The sequence below is a fragment of the Anguilla rostrata genome, chromosome 10 (assembly GCF_018555375.3).
Source record: "Anguilla rostrata isolate EN2019 chromosome 10, ASM1855537v3, whole genome shotgun sequence".
Lineage (NCBI taxonomy): Eukaryota > Metazoa > Chordata > Actinopteri > Anguilliformes > Anguillidae > Anguilla > Anguilla rostrata.
This window is the reverse complement of record NC_057942.1, coordinates 22751141-22773398: the sequence shown is the minus strand read 5'-3', so window position 1 is coordinate 22773398 and position 22258 is coordinate 22751141. Positions and strand designations below refer to the sequence as shown.

General features: G+C 38.0%; 1 protein-coding gene across 5 annotated transcripts in view; it reads left to right on the top strand.

The window, feature by feature from the left end:
* LOC135233739 (glutamate-rich protein 3-like) overlaps positions 1-22258 on the top strand; it is a 155732-nt gene that overhangs the window by 18366 nt on the left and 115108 nt on the right. For 2 of the 5 annotated variants that reach the window (XM_064297565.1, XM_064297563.1), the window contains exons 1-2: positions 6426-9671; positions 11343-11532. In XM_064297565.1, coding sequence (XP_064153635.1) covers positions 11485-11532 — 48 coding nt within the window. In that variant the 5' untranslated portion in view covers positions 6426-9671; positions 11343-11484. Of the gene's footprint in view, positions 1-6424; positions 9672-11342; positions 11533-22258 lie in introns of those variants that run through there. The other 3 variants (XM_064297567.1, XM_064297568.1, XM_064297564.1) reach the window with 3 other exon arrangements.

Here is a 22258-nt window from a genome sequence, read left to right as displayed (position 1 = left end):
ACAGAAATGAATGTTCTTAAGGATGAGTGTATGTGGCTGTTGTGGTTATTTCTGTGGGGAACCCTGAAAAGTGCCAAACTCTTGGTGCTGTATAGGTATGGAGCATGCCCCGCCAAGGCGTAACTTGGCTGGATGGCATACCTGCCATCCCAATCCTGAGAGCATTATGCAGTGCATTATGTGGTCCACAACAGGTGACAAATCCTTAAGCTCCCTCAAGGGTGAACACTCAGTGTGGTTCCTTTGGGTCTGTAAACATCTTGGCAGGTTTTACAAAACTGTAAACATCTAGACATTCGCACAGGACTGTAAACACCTTGCCATAATGACATTGACTAAATCTAACTCTATTGCAATACCGATTAAGACATGTTTGTAGGCTTTAATCAAGAGGACGGTTAGTAGGAGAGACAACAGGCTTATGCCTGTTGTTCTAGATGCTCAAGAGTGACCCTGGCAGTGGAAAGGGGAAAAACACCATAGGGCCTTTTTTAAAGGCTGTCAGGAATGTTTGTTAGCGTGTTAATTGTAGAATTTAGGTTTTGGATGTACCTGAATGCTTCAGGGCAACATCCATGATTATGATGCAGCCACTAATGAGAAGTTCAATGGCAACTGTTAGTAGGGCCCAGATGAATTTCTAATAGCTCAGATGAATTTGTACTGCAGTGTTGAGGATGGTTGTTTGGAGTCTTTCTAGGCTCAGACTGAACTTGACTGGTTTAGTCCCTTTACATAACATTACATTATGGGAATTTAGCAGATGCTCTTATCCAGAATGACTTAGACAACTCTTTTTTTTATATAGCATTTACATTGCATCCATTTATACTTCTGGATATATACTGAAGCAATGTAGGTTAAGTACCTTGCTCACTGGTAGAACAGCAATGTTCAACCCAGGTATAGAACCTGTCCCTTTCCAACAGGACTTGCTTTTGGAAGGTGTCCTCTATGGTAAAACTGTGGCTATGGAAGGTATCTGTCATTTTGGGGGCAGTCTTGTGCCTCTCAGGGTTGAAATATGCTCAGGATATGCTCAAGGTATAAGACGATATCCTCCATATGGATAGCGGCTCCCTGTTGGACTATAATGAAAACATGCTGGTCATAGGACATTAAAATATCACGCTTCGGGGTGCTAACAAACCATCTGTCTCCAGCTCTTTCTACTTTTGTCTCCATGACGTTGTTTCTAATAGACATTGCTAGCTTTACATTTTTCATTGGGCCTCTGGGCCTTAGAGCACACAGATGGTCAGTCATTTCTCTAATGAATGGGTTGCTAGGGTATACCCAGTGAATATCTTTGATAGGGGCACACATGTCTAGGTTAGGAATAAGGTACAGAGCTGGACTGTCATCCTGGAATGCAACATGGAAGGTGTTCTGAGGCAGATGTGTACATCATCTTTCCAAAATCCTATACTGAGGACAGAGTTGAGTCTGTTGATGGTTTGGGATAAATCATGTTTCAAGGTTTTCAGGGTGAACATTGGAATATTGGAAATTTAACAAGCAGTTATAGCACCACCAAGTGGCCAATCAGCATCAAAATCATTCAGTCGCCAACAGACGTTAAACAGACCTGGTAAAAAAATAAATTATATATTAATATATATATATATATATATATATTACCACAAACAGTAATTAGTGGGGTACAAGCACAACATGCTGGAAAATATGAATTTTTAAGCTGTACAAAATTTTACATGTACACCTCGGCGAAAGACTTTTTAAAGTTACAATCTCGAAGATTTCTGTTTCGTTCTCTTTGGCGGTACCAATGGCGAAAAGCAGTAATTGCAGGTGTGTTTTTGGACCTCACTTCCCAGAGATCCAACCGGATCCAACCAGTGTCGCCTGTGTGACGTCAGTCAGTTGGCACCTGGGCCACGCCGACTATAACACTTACTATTTACTGAATAAAAAATGGTTGTTATAAAAGTAACGTTATGCACACACTCATTCATTGTCTAACATTAGGCTAACTTAAGCTGTCTTTACACTGCCGAGCTGGGTTTAAATGCTGTAGCAGACCTGGGGTAGAATTAGTGATGATCAATTTCCACAGACGTTCTTTATCCACCTTTTGCCCGGTATGAACATCTTTACACTGCAGAGAAGAATTTGCGGGATTCGCTGTGGCTCGTACAATTATGCATCTCGTGCACACTAAACCGTCTTTCTCGTGAATGATTGTTGTGTGATATTTTTGAAACAACTGCCTTTCAAAATGTTGCCGCTGGTGTTTCTGGTTTTGCTAGCTAAACTGTTCGAGAATAAAGCGGAGCAGGGTGTTAAATTAGCAATCAGAACAAGAATAATAAAACAAAAACAAAACGGATTTCATCAAAAAAGGGCAAGGCTGAAGGACCATATGAGGAAGCGTAATAAAATAATAACGCTAATCCATACTGCTGTATTCTTTTATTTAGTTTTCTCCGGTTTGACATCTTTACACTGAAATCAGACCTGGCTCTGCTCCACCTATACCCCTGGTTAATGCTCTGTGTAAAGACAGCTTTATTCCGATCATTATAATATATTGATGAACTTGATGGCAATGTAAATAACGGTAACGTTAAGGCTAATTCAGATCAATGATTCGCAACGAGACGAAACGGTTTTAGAATGTTGCAGAGAAAATTGCAGGTGTGAACTGGTTAGTTGCAGAGCGTCTGAAGCCGTTGCCTGGGGTCTCAAAAGACCCACCTTGTCAAATCGCCAAGTGCAGTTAGAACGTTTACAATCAGACGTCTTGGAATTTTGCAAGTTGCATCCAGTCTCGTTGCGAATCATTGATCTGAACTGACCTTTATTTAGCTACACTGCAATGTTGCAACAAGGTAACATTGCATTCGAGAGACGTTTTGCGAGGTCGGTACCAGTCGGTAGTGTTTTTTATAATTGTTAGCTGACATTAAATTGTGTTAATTAAAAACTAATGTTGCCTTTCTTGACATGGTCCGGTAGCTAGCGTTAGCTGTGCAAATAGCTAGGCTATGTAATTTAGTAACGTTACATTGTCATCAAATGTAATATGAAATCTACATCAACAAATAATATGACCTCTCATGTTACACAAAAACTTTTTAGGGTTCCATAACCACCCCCCCCCCCCCCCTTCTCTGTTATTGTAACGCTAGCAGACACCGGAAAAAACAGTACACCGCTCACACACAAGTGAGTTGAAGAGCGAGCCTGTTGCGTTAGCTCCGTCTACCCTCTCAAAAGTTTGCATACACTTTGTTAGTATTTGGCGGCATTGCCTTTTAATTGCTTAACTTGAATTGCTTAAATGCTTGGGTAGCCTTCCACAAGCTTATCACAATACTTTTCTGGAATTTTTGCCAATTCCTCCCAACAAAATTGGTGTAACTCAGTCAGGTTTGTGGGCCTTCTTGCTCTGACACGCTTTTTCAGTTAAGTCCACACATTTTTTATTGGATTCAGGTCAGGGCTTGGTGAAGGCCACTCCAATACCTTCACTTTGTTGTCTTTAAGCCATTTTGGTACAGCTTTGGAGGTATTCTTAGGATCATTATCCTGCTGGAAGACCCAGTTGTGACCAAGTTTTAACTTTCTAGCTGATGTCTTGAGGTGTTGCTTCAGTATTTCCAGATAATCCTCCTTCCTCATGATGCCATCTATTTTCTGAAGTGCACCAGTCCCTTTTCCAGCAAAACACCACCACAACATGATGCTGACACTCCCATGCTTCACAGTTGCGATGGTATTCTTCGGATTAAAAGCCTCACCCTTTTTCCTTCATACATAACGTTGATCATTATGGCCAAAGTTCAATTTTTGTTTAATCTGACCAGAGAACACTCCCTCAGAAGGATAGGTCTTCGTCCTGTTGATCAACTGCAATCTTCATTCTGGTTTTTTTATGCCAGTTTTGGAGTAGGGGCTTCCTCCTTGCGTGATAGCCTTAAAGGCCATGACGATGTAGGACTCTCTTAATGGTGAATGTAGGGCTGCTGTAATCTATGACGTTGACGCTGAAAATGCGTCAACATCAATATTTTAAACCGACGCATCGTGTTTTTTATTTTCATGAATTTACCTTTTTGATTTCTAAAATGCTTCAATACATTATAACAAATGTTTTTCTTCAATATCACTACGTAATTGCTACGTAACGTCAGTCGGCTGCAGTCATTGGTTGGCTCCAGTGAACGCTACAGTTTTTTAAAAAATCATGGCGGCTGCAGCAGAGTCCGACTCGGTTGTGAAAGAGGTTCAGAGGTTCCAAAAATAGCTGTGCGTAATACCACACATGTTGTTTACGGCATTGTCGCCCTTTTTTGTACAGTCTGGCTTGATTGACAATTCATTTATTTAGTAGATGAAAGAATAAGCTCTCTAATGATGTATAACATGTCTAATTTTGCTTTTGGAATAACGTTTTATAGGTCAGCATAACCGAAAATTTTCATATCATCGCATTCACTTACGCATTCCCTCTGTGGTAGGAGTAAAAGACGCTGTACCTAACGTAACGTTGTCTACGATGTTTCATAATTTCTTGGAAAATACTATTATTATTGAGGACTTCTGCCCATAGCTAAGCCATATGTTTGCTGATAGACCTATCTGACATCGTTTTCTCAAGCAAAACAGAAGTGGATAGAATGGTCATTGATTTAGCCTTCTGTCTTTGTCTCTATCTACTGAACACAAATAAAATTTAATCATTGCTATGTAAGTATTACTGCTCAATGTATTTCTGTTATAGACGTTATTTTTAGGGGTCCAAGCAGCAAAGCTGGTGGAACCCTATTGTATCTGTTAGGATTATTAGGGGTCCAAGCAGCGAAGCTGGTGGAACCCTATTGTATCTGTTAGGATTATTATTATCATTATTATTATTATTATTATTATCAGGGGTCCAAAGAGCGAAGCTGGTGGAACCCTATTGTATCTGTTAGGATTATTATTATTTATCTTATTATTTTTCTCTGCTAAAAGTGTCTGAGGCTCAGCAACCATAAGTCCTAGAGCAACCAAATTTGGCAGGTGGGTTCCTATGGCCTCCCACTACTCAGGCACTACAAATCACCTATGTCGGGCAGATGGTGGCGATATAACAAAGGGTCATGTTTTAAAGGTCATAACTCCCACACCATAAGTCAGATCAACACAAAACGTCATCGACCGATGCATCTGAATGTGCTCTACAACTTTGCTATTGGGACCACCTTTGACCGCCATATTGTTTGCCTGCCATTTGGACTTTTTTATTAGGTGGGGTGCGGAAGAGCTGGAGCTCCACATCTAAAGTGTTACAACATCTAGTAAACTTCTTTACGGCAAGCGACATCCATGGTGTCGCAAGTAATCCGACACCGTAGGGTCTAGTTTTTATCAGTGAGGGGAGGGTCTGACCATCTGGGAAGCAATGGAAGACAGTGCCAGCCAGAGTGCATGCTAGGCTACCAAAAGTTTGTTAGTAAAAGCTTTTTGAGAGGATGAATAATTACTTTTCTTGAGCATGGATATATTTGAAGACAGTATCGGGTGAGTTTGTTTAGTCTTTGAATCTGTCATTATGCTGAGAAATAGCTAAACCATTTTATTGATAGTATTTAAGTGTCTGTGCAAATGCGCGAAAACACGCTGGTATAATAAAACAATGATGGTAATACATATGTAGTCCGCTTCGTTCCGTTGCTACCATAACATAACACACTATCTTGTGTCTACAGCTGCAGTTTCTCGCTGCAATTACTAATATTGAATATAAACAAAAGACGCAATTTATGCTGCCAATGTCTAAATAAATAATGCGGTACTCTGAGCGTAGGAAGCAGGTAGCACGGATGGAGAGTTGATATTTCATTTTTGCTACTAAAAGTTTGTTAGTAAAAGCTTTGAGAGGATGAATCATTACTTTTCTTTGGCATGGATCCATTTGAAGACAATATCGGATAAGTTTGTTTAGTCTGTAAATCCGTCATTATGCTGAGAGAAATCGTATTCTCAATTTAATCTCTAAATTGACTGTAAGCTTAGTGTTGTAACTAGGTAGCTGTTTCGTAGGTGACTTAGTTAATGCACTCGTCTTAACTATTGCTTGTATTTTTGCATAGGCTGCATTGTTGCTGTTCTTGTTTGTGTTAGTGTTAATCAGTTTAACCTATAGGGTCCAAGTTGAACTATGCGGTTGTTCCCTGCACTTGGAACGGTACTTCTCTCTAGGGTTTTCGACACACTTGTTCCTGATTATGATTATACACTTTGTTGTACGTCGCCCTGGATAAGAGCGTCTGCCAAATGCCTGTAATGTAATGTAATATTCCGTAGCAACAAGATAAACCCGACATTAGCCCTAAAATATGCCAATACAGCAGTGAAAACGCTGCTCACTGAATAACGAATGATTTTGCTTTTGGAATTGCGTCTTATAGGTCAGCGTAACCATACATTTCTTATCATCGCATTCACTTACGCATTCACTCTGAGGTAATGGAACTGTATAGCAGTAAACGACGCTGGACCTAACGAAACGTTGTCAACGATTTCTCGTAATTTCTTGGAAAATACTATTATTATTGAGGACTTCTGGGCATAGCTAAGCCATATATTTTCTGATAGACCTATCTGACATCGTTTTCTGGAGCAAAACAGAAGCGGATAGAACGGTCATTGATTTACTCTCTCTGTCTCTATCTACTGAACACAGATAAAATTTCATCATTGCTATGTAAGTATTACTGCTCAAAATATTTCGGTTATATACGTTATTTTTGAAATTGAGTGCCTTTAAATAGGTCAGTGGTATTATATAATGTGGATATTTCACACTGTAATGTAAGCGTTAGTTAGTGAAAAGTTTCCAAGAAAAGAGCTAGCCTACTGTAAGTCCAGAACGTGTTGACATTCTTACATTAGAACACACGTCTAACAGACATTTGATTCCAATATTTGAGTTGGACTTTGAGCTCGACACTATTGTCTCACGCTGCTAAACATGTTGCACTTTGTTTAATATGCAGACCTAACTTTTTTACTTTGATAATGGGTTTAACAGAAACTTGGATTTATTTTGGAGTTGCACTACTGGCTTAAATAATAAGCCCTTTTTTAATGTATTTTTTATCATGTTGGAGTTGCCAGTTTAAACCGACAGTTTTGCACTTTAATATGTAAACCTTTGTTTACATTTTGTTTTGTGCTGCATTATACAATGACACATACAGTTTGTTGTTGTCAAAATAAAATGAACGTCAGCTAACTAGCTTCGCTGGCTAACGTTGTCATAAAATTTTTCCTGACCGTGAAAACTGGATTACTTGTTTACATTTTTGACAGATGTGGCTGGTGGGTGTCTATCTATCTATCTATCGCTGTCTCCGTCGCAGCACTTTCGACACAAGCAATTCGGAATTCGGAAGCGCTATCCTAATTTTTTTTTTGTTACCATGAAGAGTGCCTGACCCGCAACTGCAGTAATGTGTTAACACAACGGCCCAATTATATTGAGAAATAACATCTTTGGGGGGAAAAAAACACTGTATTCTGTAAATGTATTTTACCTACCATGCATACAAACATAAAAACGGTAGTCAATCACCCACTTCTATTTATAATGCCATCATAGTGCGGAGTGTTTAAAACCATAAAGCCATCTCTCGTTTTTTTTTTTTTTTTTTGTCAGCGCATCACCATTGTTGTTACATTCATTCTGATATGTCGCCTAAATGCCTTTTTATGTTCAATCGGCTTAAGGCGCTCTGCAAAATCACTTTCAAAATCGCCTTTCTGTGGTAGGGAAAACCCTGTGAACTTAAATTAAATGGTCAATTTGATTTTTTTGGAGGAAAATTAATCGTTTAGATTAATCGACTAATCGATAAAATAGTCAATAGATTAATCGATAGAAAAATAGTCGTTAGCGGCAGGCCTAAACTCAAACCAGCCCGTCTGGCACCAACAACCATGCCACATTCAAAGTCACTTAAATCACCTTTCTTCCCAATTCTGATGCTTGGTTTGAACTTCAGAAGACGATCGAGTTGCTGCCACGTGATTGGCTGATTAGATATTTGCGGTAACGGGTGCAGTTTGCAGTTGAACAGGTGTACCCAATGAAGTGGCCGGTGAGTGTATAGGCTCTGGGAAAGGACAACCAAATTGATTCCTGGCATGAAAGATAAAAGCTGTGAGCAACTTTAGATGCTTAATCTTTTCACGCTTAGTAAAAGGAGATTTTGGGGTGATTTGATAGAGGTTTTTAAAGTCTTAAAGAGGATCAACAAAGTGAACTGCAAGAGATTCTTTAGGTTGAGTTCTGTTTCTTGAATGAGTGGACATAAATTGAAATTAGTAAAAGATCAATTGTGTACAGACATCAAGGAAGAGTTAGGTCATGTAGTAAAGGCAGAAACTCTGGGGATTTTCAAGACCAGGCTTGATACAGTGTTAGATACTATCTAGTCTTTAGGTAATCAGAGCACTAATTTAGTCGTGAAAATGGCAAGCATTGTTGGGTTGAATGGCCTGTTCTCGTTATTATGTTATATTATGTAAGGGACAGGAGCCCCATGGAAAGAGAAACAGAGAAGACAAGGTCAAGGCCAGCTTGACACTTGATGTATGTAAAGACTTTCTATTAAATTGAGGACCTTAGTGATTCAGATTATAAGTCTGGTGTGTAAGTCTGCAACAAGGTAGACTTATGACATTTCCAGGGTCTTGTTTTTGCTGCCCCAGGGCCCTCCATCAACACCAATTCCAGAGAGATTTCTTTGCCATACTGCAGAACATGGGTGTTTTTTATTTTCTGTCTCTGGAAGACTACTGGCTCTCTGACTCATGCTTCCCATCTGTGGCATCTTCCCATCAGGTGTCATTTTTCAGATTCCTCCATTTCAGTGACAATCTGCAAAACAACTGCTCTGATCAATTTTTACAAAATTTGGATGTTTTTTATATGCTGTGTGACTAATGACTTCAGATTCCACCATACTATTGAAAAAGTGTGGATGAGCTTATGGTAGCAAGACCACCAGAGCATGAAACCCCCGCCAGTATATTAACAACAAACCTGACAAGTGAGGGTTTAAGTTGTTTAGCTATGGAAGCTCCAGCAGAATAATCCATGACATGCTGCTGTTCCAAGGTGGTACAATATTTTCCAGTATTGGATGGGGGCTGTGTCCAAAGGTTGTTATCACTTTCTGCATGTCATCATTTGTAGAATCAGAAGCTCTGGTTGTTTTTTGTGACAACTATTTAACAAGCTTCAACCATCTCTAGATCAGTTGGGCATTAGGAATGTGGGCACAGTGTGAGCAAACCATATAGGTGGAGCACAAGTGGCTGATGACAAGGCTCTGAAGAAGCATGGACGTGCGGCATTTAACTATCGGTTATCAGAGGGAGTGACGTCAAGTGGTACAATAACAAGTATGTTTCACATTTGAGTGTGGTGCCTGTGGTATTCATCCAACAAGTTCTGAGAAGAAGTTCTGCGGAGAAGCCCAAAAGAAGTTTGATGTCTCCTGCCCAGCAGTTATTGTGGCCTACAATCAAGCTATGGGAGGGATCGATCTCTCAGGAATGCTTGTCCATCTTTACAAGATGCCCATAAACTCTCACAAGGGACTCACCAAATCAAGGAAAAACCAATGCCCTTAAAAAAGTTTTGGATGTCTGTGGTAAGCTCCCAGAAAGCAGTGAACAAGGCCCCAGGCAGGGTTGGCCTGACCCTCAATCTCTACCTGCCCTCAAAATGTGACAAAACCCAGTCTCGCAGCCCACCCCTGATGTGAACTATAATGGGGTTGCACACAGACACATTTGTCTTTGGGGAGGAACATGGAGTAGGGATGACAAGTCATTGTTGTGACTGCTTTGTTGCTTATTAGAAGTAAAAAGTAAAGAAGTAAAAAAATAAAAAATGAAAATTTTATTGGCGATTGGTTCTGAAATTGGTTATATAGGATTAAGAGGACACAAGTCTTTGTTTACCCATTACTGTTGTTTTAACAGTTTTTGTCCTCTGTAATCTCACAGAGTAATTTTAGAATCAACAAAAAGCAGGTAACCCTATTTAGATGCTATATGTAATGCTCTGATGTTCTGCAAAATTTTTTATTTTTTTTTAACGGTAAGGAATCTTAAGGAAAACACAAAATATAGAGTAACAAAAAGAAACTGACTTATAAAGATATCTGAAGGCCTATTTGTACTGAATGTACATATCCATCAATGCAAAGCTACATAAGCATGTTCCCATCTGTAGTTGCACTCAGAAATGTGCATCCTAGAATTTGTAACGCAGTGTAATACTTGGTACAGTACCGTACATCCAGCTCTGAGAAATGCATGATTCTGTCTGTTCATATCAAAGCATGAAGAACCTCCTTTGTTTTAACAGTTTTTGTTTTACCTGTTCATGACAAAAGTTATGCTGTCTTAAAGAGTTAGCCCTAATTAAAAATAAATTTATTTGCATGGTATGTTCATTAAAGTTGCCGTAATCATTATTCCAGGAGGTTTACGGTGATTTCAGTACTTTAAGTTGTTTCCAGCAGCCAACTACATTTGTAGTTCCATTTTTTATATTAATATATATATATTTTATATTGAAAAACAGAATTCATTGGTTTCCCCCCTGGTTTTACTTTATTTTGCTTCTATAATGTCAACCTTTATAATGGTCAAATTCTAATAAAAAATTGGATTTTACATCAATCTGAAACATTTATCTTGACTTTCAGCATAAAGTTATTCTCCAAATTTATATACTTGAATGTATTTAGGTTATTACAGAAACAGTTTGTGATATTCCTTTGTCAACATGGGCTAAGTCACTTATTCTCAAACTCGCTCCTGGCCCCCCGGTGGATAGTAGTTTTTGTTCCAATCACAGTCACAATCCCAGAATTTTTACAAGATGTTAATTTTTCTTAAACGGGTGCTTTTCATGTTTATAGGGATTATTTTCCCTCTTATGCCACATTCTGTCAGAAATAGCTGCACATGCCATTAAAAATGAAATCCAGGCATAGAACTACCCTAAACAGGAGAAATCTTCACTGAGAAATATTATTGTATTTTATTGGTTTATTTATTGGCAGTTAAAAGGATTAAATGGAAGGTTGTACATTCACATTTTATTTGGGTGAAGCCACTATGAATAAAATGAATGTATAGAGCTTCACACTAATGGTGGTGCCACTGGATTGCTGTGAAAGATATTTTTTAATTATAGGAGAATTTATCAGTCAAAAAATAACCTGTGTTCCTTTTTCATTCTGGACCTGTTATGTAATTGAATTGTAGGTTTAAAATGTGACTAGTACATTTGTTGCCTTATTTCACAGGTAAATAAGAAAAACTATCCCCTGGAGAGAGACAGATCCCAAGAAGTGCACCTCCCAACAGTCAAAGTGAAGCATTCATGCCCACAGACTGTGAGATGTACCATCAGCCAGTCCTGTCCAACTGTTCACTGTTCACTGCTCTATGTCCTCTGTAATCTCACAGATAAATTTTAGAATCAACAAAAAGCAGGTAACCCTACTATATACTTTCATCCAGCTCTGATAAATGTTTCATTCTGACTGTTCATATCAAAGCATGAGGAACCTGAGTGTCATGTTCATATACAGTGCCCTACAAAAGCACGGTAACGGTAAAGTGAATTTGTTATTTTTGCTATGAAATTAAGGCATTTGGATTTGAGATTGGAAGAAGAGAATGAGACAAAAGTACAGACAGTCAGCTTTTATTTCATGGTGCTTAACATGCATATATGTTTTACCATTTTACAAAAAGAGCCTTTTTGGTGTTGAGTCCCCCAAGTTAAAGGATGAAAGTAAATAAAAGCAATAAAGCCTAATATTTGGGTGCATAGCCCTTCATTGCAATGACTGCATTAAGTCTATGACCCATTGATATCACCAGTCATTTGGTATCTTCTTTGGAAATGCCTTTCCAGGGCTTTACTACAGCTGCTTTCAGTTGACCTTTGTTTTGTAGGGTTTCTGCATTCAGTCTCCTCTTCAGCAAGTGAAATGCATGCTCAATTTGATTTAACCCCTTTGTGCAACCAAGATGGTGGCCAAGATGGTGTACTGAAACAGACATTCAACTCAGACATTCATTGCTCCTGCAACCGAAATATGAATAGAAGAAACAAACTCGCTGTTCTAGTTTTATTAGTAGATGATACACTACAAGTATGCCAAATACTCAGATTCTAACTGCCACCCTTATTCTGTAGGTTGTCCAGTTAGCAAGCATCCCCCTCCCTGCAGTCTCATCTGCAACTACACCTCCTAAGCAGTGTCCATCAGGGAGTTCATATAAATATTTCACCACTAAATTTTTTTTCCGTCATAGCTACAAGATAAAGCCAACAAGAGCCTGAAGGTATGCTAATACAATGGTGAAAAACTGTGCTCACTGAATAGTGTAATAAACAAGAGGGATTTTTCTGGAATGATACCACATCATTCTACTATCAGTACCTGCAAATAAATACATAAATACATGTAAAGGTGTCCCTTTCGAGATTCAGTGGTCATTTACAGTCAATCCGTTTGAGAAGTAAAAAGGCAGATAGAAAGCAGGAGTTCGTATTAACAATGGCAACGTGCAAAACCTACTTGCATTTTATACTCCTTTCAGTTTGTTCTGATTTGATTGATAGAATTACAAAGTGTGAGAGCTCCATGTATCTGCGTGTAACCCTTGTGCCATCCAACCCCAGTCGCCCCTACAAGCACTATTGAGAATGAGAATGCTCACTGAGAATGCTCTTCAATAAAGTTTAAAGCAACCTCCTTCCTTTGCTGACAGAGAGGGGTGGTTCTATAAACCACAGAGTGTGTGGTTTCTATAAACATAAAAAACAAAGACATAACATTAATCACAAATGCAATATAATAATAAATACAGCATTTACATAATTACTATAACAGGTTTTCCGCCAGTTTATTGCAAGCCCGGCGGCCCTCCGGGCCTAAATTGACCCTCCGCCGGGCCTAAGCATCGGGGATTTAAAAAATAAATTTTATGTATTTTTAAGATGTTTTTTAAACTACAGTTACATTGGGGCGGCTCGGTTGGAAAGCTCACCAGCGACATCTGTTGGTTAAAACATGAACGCACTATAGGAAAACAGCAGGTCTGTTCTTTACCCTCATTGTGCATAGAGTGACGTTCAACACTTGATGCTTCCAACTATCACGAGCTAACAGTACCTAGCAAGGCACCATTTCTTTAGTAGGCTAACTAACCTCGTTACAAACTGTGTTATCACTTCATCTCGTCGGTAAGTACATTCTTTTTATATTAACTTAAGCAGTGTGGAGGTAACGTTAAACTAGTAGCATGAATGTAACGTTCGATACATTGTAACATTACATGATTTATTATTCGCCATCGAAATAACGACTTCACTTGTTTATTAATAACGTTAGCTTGATGACATTGATGTGCACGACAACATGGTCATTTAGCTAACTTAGCTAGCTAGCCAAACAGTCAGTAACACAGATACATAGATATTTTGTTGTTGTTGAAATGTGCCCAGCAAAGAGAGAGAACTTTTTTTGTCAATGACATTTCCTTCTGACATCTACGATGGCAATCGCAAACACGACATTTATTTTGCCTTTTTGTAGGCTATAGCTATTTCCATGGATAAAACCGCATTTATTATTATTATTATTATTATTATTATTATTATTATTATTATTATTATTATTATTATTATTATTTATTGGTAAAAACATTTCCAGGGAGATAGCCAACTACTTGCACGTTACATGACATGTGTAGCCATTTAGTAATACGATCGAATTTCAGGCTAAAAATAAGCCGTTAATCCAGAGAAATTGCTGAGAAATTGAGTTGTCTTAGAATCTTTATCGCAACAGAATGTATCAAGGCTGGCAGACCAGATCAAATTTGTTATGCAATGCGCAGCTGTCCTAAAGACATGCTGGCTTCGATAAGCGGAATTGATAAGCTCGGAGCCATACGATTCCAATGAATAGGACAACTTGGAACCGGTTCGCGATTCCGATCCATATTTAAATGCGCCCAGCATTCCAATGCTTGTTGTAAGATTCAGTAGCCAATCAGGACTTGAATACAAGTTTTTTGTAGAGTGCAAAAACTTTGATATTATTTATTTTAATTTCTTTTGTTGTTGTTGAAATGTGCCCAGCATTCCAAGGCTGTAAGAATCAGTAGCCAATCAGAACTTTTTTCAAGTTTTTTGTAGAGTGCAAAAACTTTGATATTATTTATTTTAATTTAATTTAATTTATTTTGTTGCTGTTGAAAACACAGCATTCCCAGTCTGTACATTGTTGTCAGATTCTTTGTAAGACTCTGCTATGCTGTAAATAGTTGTTGATTTTTTAAAATGTGTGTTGAATTAATGACATAACAACATTCACATTACATAGTGATATTTTCAAATCCCCGGTCAGCTTTTAGCACTGACTTAATGTAGGGCCCTATGGAATCTGTGTTATAGCTTTTTTAAATTCTCAATTCCGCGATTACATTACATTACAATAAATGTATTCCGTCCGTGATTCTGTTATCACAGAAACTATAGGGCCCTACCTTAATGCTGCCATCAGTCGCCCGTGCCGGGTCCCCATCAAAATAGACACTTGGCTGCCAGCCCGGGCCGGGCCGCCGGCCCCCGTCAAAAGATACTTGCCACCGGGCCTAACAACTTTTCTGGGGGAAACCCTGCAATAAACTTGCATAAAGGGAATACTGTGTGTTTGGCATTCACAGTGCAGGCATTAACAGTAAGCTCCAATATTGCATGTACATTACATGCAATGAATATGAGAGCTGAGAAACTAACAAGTACAATGAACTGTCATTCTAGCACATTTATCAGCTAACAGTGCTCTTTGTTTGAGATAGTAATCAGTGTAACTTTGACAACAGTGAATAAAGGTAACAATCTCTGTTTGGCTAATACGTTGCCTTATTCATACACATCAGTTAATTACCTACAAGTAAAATTACCTATGCGGCGAACACATGTAAAACGGACAATGAGCTCATATCGATAACTAGCATTGATATAATGTATCAGGGAATTCCGAGGGTAACGCAAACTTATATTTGAATCATTACAGTCATTACAGAAATAGAAGTAAACTCACATATTAATGCACGCACACACACATATTCAAGAATAAAGCCAATAATTCATTTTTATTGTGTTTCATATGAATGTACCCTAGTAAACTGTCATTCAGTATAAGTGTTTTTTCAAAAGAATTTATTTTATTCCCATTTTTCATAATCACAAGGTTATATATCCATGCTTAAACTGGCAGAAATATAACTACCCAGAAAAAATGACATTATTTTATTTTGAATACCACATATTTGATGTGTCACGGGTACAACTCAAAATTTGTTGAAGGTTTTTTACAAAAACTTCCTGCCTTACACTGAAAATGCAAAAATCTGTTAAAATATCTTTCACTTCATCCTTTGAGATTTGTTTTTGTCTCTCTGAGTCAACAAAACAAACTTACTGTATTTTAATATAAAATACTGGTGTTATACTGTATGACAATATTTTGTTACCCTGAATGACACTACGGCCCACATATATTGATTAAATGTGATTCCTTCAGCAATAACAATAATGATCCTATGAACTATTATTAGTAGCAGCAATAGTACTTTTCTTTTAGCTATTTTTTAAGTTATAAAACTGTGTAAAAAACAGGATAAGATGTTTAAAATGTGCATACTAGCTGAACTTAGATCGCTTCCATACTAGAGAGAAATGACACATACGCCATTAAATTTTCTTAGTAGTCTATTAATAGTAGGCTATACAATGATAACACTTAATCAAAGTTTAAAAGTTAAATCAACTCTCTCTCCCTTTCTTTCTCAAACATGTTTTGTTACTGTTTCATTGCTAATGTTAATAATAATCACTTCACTATAATTTGAGCCTGCGGCAACACTTTATGTTGCATTAAGTTGCATTATTACACGATTATTACATAATAGTTAATGTTAGAGCCCGCCATTATTTGACTTTTTTGACAACATCGGGATCGGCAGTTATGCCGCCGATGTCTCCCGATATTTTAATAAGTATAATAAACAAAGAAACAATGTGTCAGGGTGCTTGGGGGGTTAGGACCCAAACGCAGAGGGGGAAAAACTCAAAACTCCGAATGATATGAACAAAAGACTTTACTTAAAAGTTCAGGGCAAAAGGGAACAAAAGGCTTCGCAGGGCAACTCTCAAAAAAACACAAGGACAAACTTCAAAAAACACAGGAAACCAAACACACATAAGCACACATAACCAAACACAACCAAGGATCCAGCCCCTGAGTCCGGAAGAAGGGAACTTAAATAGACCAGACACTGACGAGACACAGGAGGGCACCATGAACAATCAGGCCACAGAGAGGGAAGGGAAAACGAGACAACCAAGAACCAATAATTGAACAATTGAAAACAATAATACAATTAAACATGGTACAAGCAGGACACAAAACAGAAGTGCTGCCATCTGGGGGCCCAACAAGGGAAACACAGACAGGAACACAGAACCATGACACAATGATTATTTATCTGTACTTGTCTGTTCGAACGTTGTAATTGATATTTAATTGTAATTGTAATTGCAAGTGTGAACTGCAGCAGCTGACGCGCTACTTCTGTAATAAGACGTTTGTCACTCGTGCCTCATCCAATATTCTCCACTGCAAGATTTGTCTGCACAGATTCGATTGCCACTATAAAGGTATGTATATTTAGTGAAAGTTTTTAATTAAATTAATTAAATGCGTTTATACGACCACTATGTTTATCAATCCTCATTATCAAGCGAGCGAGCTAGCTAACATATTTGGTTCACTTTAGCAAGCTAGCTGGCTAGCAAGCATTTATGAAGTGGCAGTGAGCACATAAGCAGCGTAGGATCTACATTTTCAGAGGACATCGCTGTATTCTCAAATAAATAACCAGCCAAAATAAAATGGTGATTGAATGCATCACACATTTGTTTTTTATCTGAGATAATGATATTAGCTACTATATGATGCTGTGTCAATAGCCAACGCGTTATTGCAAGCGAGTGTGTCATCTAGTCACGCGTCATCGTAGCAAACTAACCAGACAGTAAAAACACAGATAAAACACTTCTAACATGGATCATTTTAAGCCATGTTATCTAGCTTTGTCGTGATAACATGAGAGAAGGATTGCTGTTGGAGAAGTGAATCAACCAACAGTTAGCGCGGGTAACCTGCACGAAAGCGCATTGTAGTTTTTTTCACGTATTTCATCCAGTCAATTTAATTTCATCTAACGTTACATTTGATTCACTCTAGCTTCGCTAGATAATGTCTTACTCTTTGACATCATGTAGTAGAAATAAAATAAGAAAATATAATTCATTTAACTTACTGAGAATATATAATAAGAAATAATGAGGCTGTGTCAATAGCTAATGCGTTATTGCGAGCGAGTGTGTCATCTAGTCACGCGTCAGAGCGCATTGTAGTTATTTTCACCACCGAATTCTTATGGACAGGGAAGCTCGCTAGATAGTCTTACTCTTTGAGATCATGTAGTAGGAATAAAATAAGAAAATATAATGAATGTACTGAGAATAGATACTAAGAAATAATACCAAATTAATAACAACAACAACAATAATAATAATATTCATGAAAATACATGTTTGAAACTGGAAAAGTGATTTTTTTAAATTAATTTTTTATAGATGGCTGGAAAAGAAAGGAGTAAAAGCAAGGTGTGGAGTTATTTTGATTTCACACACTTAAAGATGGTGTAAATATATATATTTGATTTAATATCATCTTTTACTTTTTTTATCTAAAAAGTTTTTTTTTTTTTTTTGTTTGCTTATGAGTTAAATGTTCTTGAATGTAAACTTTAATAAAAGATTTTTCAAAGGTTTTTCAAATTGATTTGAAAATGTTGCACTTTTTGACAAAATATCGGTCAAAACATCGGTAATCGGTGGGCTAGGACTCTCCAAAATCGGGATCGGCATCGGACCCAAAAATCTGGTATTGGTCGGGCTCTAGTTAATGTTGTAATTATGCATTGTTACACTGTAACTGGTAAATTTCTATTCAATGCAGGTACACAAATGCAATTTCAAGATACCTACACAAAATAGCAACATAAAATGCCCATCAAACTACGTCAATTCAAATTTGTACAGTCTCGATTTTTCATAAAGTGCCCCAAATGTGAAGCAGCTGTTAACTGATATAATTCATAATCCATTTTTAATCCATAATTGTGTGTGTGTGTTTGTGTGTGTGTGTGTAATATTATATTTACTAATATAATCCATTACTTATACCTTAACTGCAGTGCAATAAAACATTAACTACAGTGTAATTTGCATTAACTGCAACTTAATGTTTAGTGTTGTCCACCCAGCTTTATATGCTATTATATGCGATTCTGTTGCTGACAGTAGCATGAAACCATGAAAACAATACCTTGCTTTTCTTCTGGCTAGTCTTTCCTCCCTAGCAACCGGATCTGCATTCATCTTTGGTCTGTGCTGTGCAGCCCTCTCCTTATTATGGCATCTACAGTATAAAAATAATGTGCCTTGAAATACCTTAAAATGCCATAAAATAGTTTAAAATGATAATATTCAGTATCCATACAACAAGTAAATATGAATTGCATGATTAAATGTTGTAAACTAGTGAAAACATGGGATAACAAAGCTACTGTCTGTCAGGATTCTGTTCCTGTTTTCGGTTTTCTCCTTTCTGGGCCGCCAGATGGCGGTAGTTCTGTTCCTTTACCCTGTGTAATTGTATTATTGGTTCCTATTATTAGGGGTCCAAGCAGCGAAGCTGGTGGAACCCTATTGTATCTGTTCGGATTATTATTAGGGGTCCAAGCAGCGAAGCTGGTGGAACCCTATTGTTTTTGTTAGGATTATTATTATTCTTATTTTTCTCCGCTAAAAGTGTCTGAGGCTCAGCAACCATAAGTCCTAGAGCAACCAAATGGCCCCCACTACTCAGGCACTAAAAATCACCTATTTCGGCCAGATGGTGGCGCTATAACAAAGGGTCATAATTTTACAGGCCATAACTCCCACACCGTAAGTCAGATCAACACAAAACTTCATTTTGTCAGCCATATGGTTTGCCCGCCATTTGGACTTTTTTATTAGGTGGGGTGCGGAAGAGCTGGAGCTCCAAATCTAAGTGTTACGACATCTAGTAAACTTTTTTACGGCAAGCGACATCCATGGCGATGCAAGTAATCCGACACCGTAGGGTCTAGTTTTTATCAGTGAGGGGAAGGTCTGAACGTCGGGGAGGCAATAGAAGACAGTGCCAGCCAGACTGCATGCTAGGCTACCAAAAGTTTTTTAGTAAAATCTTTTTGAGAGGATGAATAATTACTTTTCTTGAGCCTGGATCCATTTGAAGACAGTATCGGGTGAGTTCGTTTAGTCTTTATGTCATGTGTTTTGTCATTATGCTGAGACATAGCTAAACCATTTTATTGATAGTTTTTGAGTTTCTGTGCAAACGCGCGAAAACACGCTGGTATAATAAAACAATGACGGTAATGAATACATAGTCCGCTTCGTTCCGTTGCTACCATTACATAACAGACTATCTTGTGTCTACAGCTGCAGTTTCTCGCTGCAATTACTAATATTGAATATAAACAAAAGACGCAATTTATGCTGTACTCTGCCAATGTCTGCATAAATAATACGGTACTCTGAGCGTAGGAAGCAGTTATCATGGATGGCGAGTTTATATTTCGTTTTTTGCTACTAAAAGTTAGTAAAAGCTTTGAGAGGATGAATCATTATTTTTCTTTGGCATGGATCCATTTGAAGACAATATCGGGTGAGTTTGTTTCGTCTTTGAATCCGTCATTATGCTGAGAGTAATCGTATTCTCAATTTAATCTCTAAATTGACTGTAAGCTTAGTGTTGTAACTAGGTAGCTGTTTTGTAGGTGACTTAATGCACTCGTCTTAACTATTGCTTGCATTTTTTCATAGACTGCGTTGTTGCTGTTCTTGTTTGTGTTAGCGTTAACCAGTTTAACCTACTGGGTCCAAGTTGAACTATGCGGTTGTTCCCTGCACTTGGAACGGTATTTCTCTCTAGGGTTCTCGACACACTTATTCCTGGTTATGGTTATGCACTTTGTTGTACGTCACTCTGGATAAGAGTGTCTGCTAAATGCCTGTAATGTAATGTAATATTCTGTAGCAACAAGATAAACCCGACGTTAGCCCTAAAATATGCCAATACAGCTGTGAAAACACTTCTCACTGAATAACGAAATAAACGAGACAAAGTTTTTTTTAATTATGCCATGTCATTCTACATTCAATATCTGGGACTAAACATTGAATAAATATACAATCTTACCACTGGTTTTACGCGTAGAGATGTCCCTTTTGCGAATGAGTGGTCATATATTGTCTTGGACAATCCGTTTGAGAAATATAGGCATCTGTGACGCCTGTGTCTGCTATCTTCAAAAATAGCTGTGCGTAATACCACACCTGTTGCTTACGTCGTTGTCGCCCTTTTTAGGGCAATTTGGCTTGATTGACAACTCATTTATTCCGTAGGTGAGAGTATAAGCTTTCTAACGATGTATAACATGTCTGATTTTGCTTTTGGAATAGCGTTTTATAGGTCAACGTAACCAAAATTTTTCTTATCTGCCAATGTCTAAATAAATAAAACGGTAGGCTACTTTGAGCTCAGCACGCAGTTCGCGAGTTGATATTACGTCTTTTTTCTGTTTTTTCTCAATGTCGTATTTATTATTTGAAATGTGCATTCATGTGTTATTATTCTATCTGTCTCTGTGGCGCTCTGAAATGTGCATTCTGTGCTAAACTGAGCAATGGATTGGAATATGTGTCTGACGTAGTGTTGCACGGTATACCAAAACTTACCAATACCAGCACTTTCTCGGCACTTAAAAAAAAAGAAACGGTTCGGTATTAGAATATTCCGACGTTCGAAAGTTTTGAGTCAAATGTAAAAGCCAGGGAAAATTATCTCCCGCATTACTGATTGAGAGGATGAAAAGTGTAATTTGTCAGAATCTTCGCTAGAAGGCAGTAGCAACTAAGGTTGCCAAGTGAGGTGACTTGCGCTTGTGCACTCAGCTCCTTGATACAGCGCAAGCTTTGACTCAGTTCACTTCAGTAGCTGTAGGTGTTCCAATTTGGAAATATTTAATTATAGATAGATGCTGTATTGTTATTAAAATATGCTGTTTTTAAATCTATTTAAAGGTGAAAGACCTGTTTTAAAGATTATTTCCTTTACAACTATCAGTCAGTATCAGTATCAGTCAAAATTTTGGTATCGTGACAACACTAGTGTGACGCCTTTTTTAGTTGCGGCGCAGAAACACTGCAGCTGTGCGTACACGCCGGACCATCTAAGTGTTACGACATGCCATCTAAGTGTTACGACATAGTAAAGGCCTTTACAGGAAGCGGCCAGGACACATCCATGACAACGTAACTAAGTCATCCGACAGCGTCTCTTTGCACAAAATTGGCCATAAGTCATCAATATTTTATACAATTATCATGATATTCAGTAGATATGTTGGGTGAAGGCATATGATCATGAGGACAAAGCCATTTTAAAATCGCTCCATAGGGGGCGCGATGGTGCCAATGCTTGGACCCCTCCCAACGCCGCTTGCGGCTTTAATTCTATTATTGTTTTTCAGTTGTGTCTAGTTGTCCCTTTCCTCTGTGGTCTGATTGTGCATTGTGCCCTCCTGTGTCTCGTTAGTGTCTGGTCTATTTAAGTTTGGTTCTTGTTTTCCCTGACTCGGGTGCTGGATCCTTGTGTGTTTCTGATTGTGTTCCACCCTGTGTGTTTCCACTCATGTTCTGTTTTCTACGCATTTTTGGATTTTCTTTGTTTTGCTTTTGAAGTTTTATTTTTGTGTTTTTTGGAGACTTGCCCTGCGTGGCTTTGTTTTTGTTCTTTTTGGTTTTTGCTCTTACTAAAAGTAAAATTCTCGTTTTGGATTTACCCTTTCGGATTTTGAGTATTTTTTCTCTGCATTTGGGTCCATTCCCTCGCCAGCCCTGACACTGTCATTCAGCATAGCGGGTGACATTATGGGATAACATGAAACTTTTGTTGTGCTGAAGGACAAAAAGCGTGATACTGAAGGATGGATTTCATACATAAACATATTT